Genomic DNA, 5,710 nt, shown 5'->3' with positions numbered 1-5,710 from the left:
GACTGGCTTGTGCAGGTGGCACATAAAATACACCATTTCAAGCGTGGCCGTTGCCAGTATCGCCTGACTGGCCTTCGTGCAGGTGACACGTAAAAGCACCTACTACACTCTCTGAGTGGTTGGCATTAGGAAGGGCATCCAGCTGTAGAAACTCTGCCAAATTTAGATTGGAGCCTGGTGTTGCCATCCGGTTTCACCAGTCCTCAGTCAAGTCGTCCAACCCATGCTAGCATGGAAAGCGGACGTTAAACGATGATGATGATGATGATGATGATGATGATATATATATATATATATATACACACACACACAAACATACATATACATAAATATGTTTATATAAATGTGTGTGTATCTTTATACATACATGTATATACAACAGGCTTCCACATACTTTCCATCTCCCAAATTTACTCATAAGGCATTAGGTGGCTCAAGGGCCTAGAAGGTATTTGCCCAAGGCGCTGTGCAGAGGGATTGAACCCAAAACTACAGGATTGCACAGAAGGCTTCTCAACCTAACAGCCATGCCTGTATATTTACAAACTTTCAAACTGTAACTAACTGACTTGAAAGAAACAGAAAGAACTTAGAGAAATGTATATATTTACCTTGAGGTATATTTAATCCACCAATGTTCATATGTGGGTTGACCAATTCTTTGCTGAAGTACTTGTGCCTGGAGTTGAAGTCCTTGCTGCGTACAATCTTTGGTATTGTGTCGTTACCTCTGTTGGTAATGTCACAACCGCTCCGAGTGGTCATTTCGCTGCTCTTCAACAGGGCCGAAGCATCGAATGTCTTGGCAAGGGCGTTGTACGCCTTGCTCGCTGCCGATTCGTTTGCTTTGCCCAAGATGGAGCAATCACCTTGACTAACATTGACATTATGGTTGCTATGGTTACTATGACAATAAGTATGACTGTAGTTGTTATGGCCAACGCTGTTGTTACTGTTACAAGTGCTATTTATCATACTACTACTGCTGCTACTACTACCATTGCTATTACCACCACCACTACTACTACTGTTACTGCTGCTAGCTGTGTTACTAGAGCTGTTGTTGTTGTTGGTACAGCTTGCACTTTCAGCACTTCCAGGACTCGATACTGTCTTTAAGCTGGTGGCTGCATTAGCTGAAGTTGTCGTAGGTGGATGAACATCACCAAGCTGTTCAGCCACTGTGCTAAGCAATTCCAAGCCGTTTCTAGGATCTGGATATGTTCTGCTGAAAACATTTTCTGAATTGGAACCAAGGTTGCCATTATTGGCACCAAGACCATTATAATTATTGCTGTTATTCTTTGAATGAGAACTACCATATGGATGGTTTATTGTATGACTATTCAGAGTATGAGAGCCATATTGATGGCTCATCGTCTGGTTACTGTGGGCAAGGCTGCTAAAACTTGGACATGTCATGTTACTCAAAGACATGGGAGTGTCACAGAGAAGTTTTTCACTCTTCACCGTTTCGCTCTTCATACTCATCACAGCCATAGCAAGTTCTTTGATATCTATATCGTTCTCTATGTCTGCTACTTTCTCATCAGAAGTAGAATCGGTTTCATCAGCTAAATGTAACATGGAGGTGGCAACATGGCAAGAATCTTCCAAAGATTGGTTGTCTTTGTCTAAGAGTTCTTCCTCATCGTATTCGTCTTCATCATCATCATCGTCATCATCGTTGTCGTCATCATCTTCATCATCAACCTCATTCTCTTCTTCATCTTCTTCATCGTCATCTTCAATCAAGCACTGTCGTTGCTGTTGTTGTTGAAGTAACTGTTGCTGTTGTTGTTGTTGTTGTTGTTGTAGTTGATGATGGTGATGATGTTGGTGTTGTAGTTGTTGTCTTTCTTGAAGTTGTCTTTTACTGCTATCTTTCCGCAAATTCTTCACCAATACCTCATCACCTAAACTGTATTCACCATCTTCTTCATCTTCTAATTCCTCTTCATCGTCGTCTTCTTCACCATCCTCTTCTTCCTCACCCTCTTCAATACCATCTTCATCTTCAATTTCTTCTTCTTCTTCCTCCTCTTCCTCTTCTTCGCCAACTTCTTCATCTTCCACTTGTAAGGTCTCTTTAACTCTTTGTTCTTCAACCATGCAACTGTTGTTGTTTCTGTTGCAATGAGAAATACTACTACACATGTTACTACCACTACTACTACTACTACTATTACTACTGAGACCAGTCTGCTCTGAATGTTTGCTGCTTTGATTATGACGATGACGATGATGATGATGACGATGACGATGATGGTGATGATGATGGTGCTGCTTCTGGTAATCGGACAAAACTATCTTCTTCTGTCTCTCGTCTCTCCTCTCTTCTTGTTGCAATTCTTCAGCTTTGCCTTCTCCGATTTCCTCTTCTTCACCCTCTTCCGCTTCCTCTTCCACCTCATCTTCCTCATCATCATCGTCCTCATCTTCCTCTTCCTCCTCATCATCTACTACTTCTTCTTCTTCTTCTTCAATTTCCTCTTCTCCGTCAATTATTTCTTCTTTCGTGGTGCTGCTGGTCCCACTCTGCTGGTTCTGGTTCCCAGAGTTGTTTTCCAGCTGAGTCGAACCTTCTCGTATCACGATGCTTTCAACCTCCTCCTCCTCATCATCATCCTCTTCACCTTCCTCATCTTCTTCTTCCTCCACCTCCTCCTCTTCATCTTCTTCCTCTTCTACTACTTCATGTCTTTCATCTTCTATCTCTTCAGTCTTTGTTGTCTGTTGTTGCTGTTGTTGTGGTTCATGTATCAAGCTGTCTTCACTTGGTACGCTCTCCTCTTCACTTTCACCGGTCTGTACAGAAACTTCAGCACTGACCAACACTTTGTGGCCATCAGCACTAGCACCGCATGTGCTCTCGTCTTCCTCTTCATTGTTCTGGCCGTCCAGTGGGCTCGCTGTGGAATCTTCTGGCACTGGGGAAGGAGTTGAAGCAACGACAGTCATCGGGGAAGTACCACGAGACTGCATGGTACCTTCCGGCTTTTGGGGTAGCGGCTGTGCTTCAGAAAGAGCCATCGGAGCCAGGGACCCTGGCAGAAGAGCAGGGTTGTAAATAAACGGCAAATGAGCAGTGGAGTAGGAAAAGGCGTAGGGTTGGCCAGCAGCAACTGCCAAATCTGCAATAAACAAAAAGAGAACACTTAATTAAATATACTAAATAAATGATAGATATTAAAGGGTGGGGGTAGAGGGAATTGTACATAAATAATGGACGATGAAAGTCAAATGATGAAGATGATGATGATGATGATATACATTTTAATCATTCGTCCACATTTTAACATTCACTTTTAACGTCCACTTTTCAAATGAGATTTATACAAGAAGATTTTCAATGGGTTGGATGCCCTTCCTGTCACCAACCCCCATCTGCTTCCAAACAAGGTAATAGTTCTCCCTTGGCCTAACATGTTCTCACACAATACTTAAAATGAATGAGACTGCTTGTATGACAGTGACAATCATATACAACTATTACATGTCATTGTGACAAGTAGACAAAGGCATACACACACATTCTTCTACCCCCTTGTAGGTTGACATTGACTGTTCTGTTCATCTCTGGCAGGCTCACATGTGGGCTGCAAAGACTTGCACTTCATCCTCAATAATGATGACATCTGCTGCATGTGAACCTACTTGATGCAACAGAGAAACGATGTCTATTGTGTACTCTTTCGTATTCTCTTTATTGTGTCTCCTCAAAGGCTTGAATTACGAGATTCAGCAATCGGTGCTGTTCATCACACCACTGGGTCTTCCCAGGGAAGACGCCAGATTTCTTTATACATCTCATCAGCACATCCGTGTATCATAACCTGGCCTGGTGCCATAGTAGACGACACTTGGCCATGGTACCAAGTAACACTAAGCTAAAAGCCACACATTTGGGAAGCAAAATTCTCATCCACACACACACACACACACACACACAGTTATGCACATAAAATAACATGATAACATATAAAAGCATTCTTTTTTGATTTCCTATTTACCTGGAATGTAAGGGTGATGAGGTGAGACAAGAATGGAACCCTTGTCTTTACCAAGGGTTGTTGCATTCTGGTTCACTGCTAATGTAGGAGACGCAGTTGGAGACGGTGTTTTCTGCTCTCCTGACAGGATCTCTTGTACATTCTCTGCATAACATGATACTTCACGTTCATCACCACCAGAAACATCCTGGAAAATTATTTTTAGGATTTACAAATGATGGTAAAGTAATTCACATTTCATATTTGTGCTTACAAGGGAGAGAGAGAAAAAAACAATAAAAAAAAGTAATAATAATAATAAATGCTCTGATGCAACACCAGGCAGTGGTTCTCGTGGCTTCTGATCTTAACTGATTGGAAATGTCATCATGTACATTGTTTTGTCTTGGTATAAAAGATGGATTACAGTAAATATTCTGCTCAATACTGCAGATTCGCTAGTCATTTGGTTCAGGGATTTTCAAACTGTGGTCCGCGGACCACAGGGGGTCCGCAAGGACAAGACAGGGGGTTCGTGGACAGCAAATACTTTTTATGGGCAATTTGATTTTATATATGTTTTTTAATCGAAATCTTTTAATTGACAATAAACCTATTTGTTAAATACTGTTAAATAAATAAATGTAAAAATATATGTTATTTTAAGCAAATATTTATGTATAGATTTCATAAGTGTTTATAAAGGTAAAGCCTGAAATATAAAGGGGTCCGCAAGTCAAAAAGTTTGAAAACCACTGATTTGGTTGACCATAGTCAATTGAGAATTTTAACTTCTTTTAAATTCTTTATCATTTCTAAAATTAATTGAAACAAAAGTAAACGAAAGAAATACCATATTTTCTGGTATTCAAGTCAAATATTTCAGATCAAATTTTACAACAAAAGAATGTAGGCTGATTTATACACCAAGACAAATTTGGAGGTCCAAAGATTCCATGTGAAATGCAGAAGGATTTAGGAAAACAGTGATGTGGCTTGAATGTTTGCATTAAATTGACCCCTATACCAGAAAATAAGGTAAATAGAAACATTTCAAAGGGAAGCAGAGGAAAACTTGAAACAGGAAGTAAAGGTGGGGTTTGTTCCCATACCTGCTGCTGTTGTTGCTGCTGTTGTTGGTGTTGCTGTTGTTGTTGCAACACTGATTGTTGTTGTTGTTGCAGTGCTGCATTCTGTTGCTCTTCAAATTGTTGATATTGCTGTAACGCAAGTGAGAAATCTAATCCCTGTGGGGCGTGACCGTCAGGGCCTTGAGCTGTGACTTGTTGTTGCTGCTGCTGTTGAAGGGCTGCTGCCGCTGCTGCTGCTGCCTGTTGTGGTGATTGGCCTGGTGCTGCCATCAGGTGCTGGTAGGCTGCAGCTGCAGCAGCTGCTGCTGCGGCATGTCCGTGCTGTGGTGCTCCAGCTAGCCACATACGGTTCGGATCAACCATGTCTGCAACACAAACAGTTAGCAGTAGGAATTATGGAGGGCCTAGCAGTAGGATCACATATATCAGGGGTCATATCGTTGAGAATTCTACATCCCAAAATAAGTACAAAGCTGATTCTACAAGACTTTTGCGAGAGAGAGAGTGAGAGCGAGAGAGAGAGCGAGAGAGCGAGAGAGAGAGAGAGAGAGAGACAGAGACAGAGAGTGAGAGCGAGTGAGAGCGAGAGAGACAGAGAGTGAGAGCAAGAGGGACAGAGAGTGAGAG

The 5,710-nt window shown here is 41.7% G+C and overlaps 1 protein-coding gene across 1 annotated transcript in view; it reads right to left on the bottom strand.

Annotated features, from left to right (window-relative positions):
* Window positions 1-5,710, bottom strand: part of LOC106868024 (probable serine/threonine-protein kinase DDB_G0267686) — a 47,837-nt gene that overhangs the window by 41,421 nt on the left and 706 nt on the right. Inside the window, exons 2-4 of the mRNA XM_014913121.2 lie at window positions 5,105-5,448; window positions 4,014-4,200; window positions 612-3,134 (exon numbers count right to left, since the gene is read on the bottom strand). Of these exons, the coding sequence (XP_014768607.2) occupies window positions 612-3,134; window positions 4,014-4,200; window positions 5,105-5,446 (3,052 nt within the window). The 5' untranslated portion in view covers window positions 5,447-5,448. The remainder of the gene's footprint in view (window positions 1-611; window positions 3,135-4,013; window positions 4,201-5,104; window positions 5,449-5,710) is intronic.

The sequence above is a fragment of the Octopus bimaculoides genome, chromosome 3 (genome assembly GCF_001194135.2).
Source record: "Octopus bimaculoides isolate UCB-OBI-ISO-001 chromosome 3, ASM119413v2, whole genome shotgun sequence".
Taxonomy (NCBI): Eukaryota; Metazoa; Mollusca; class Cephalopoda; order Octopoda; family Octopodidae; genus Octopus; species Octopus bimaculoides.
The sequence above is the reverse complement of the archived record's forward strand: the minus strand, read 5'-3'. Positions and strand labels throughout refer to the sequence as shown.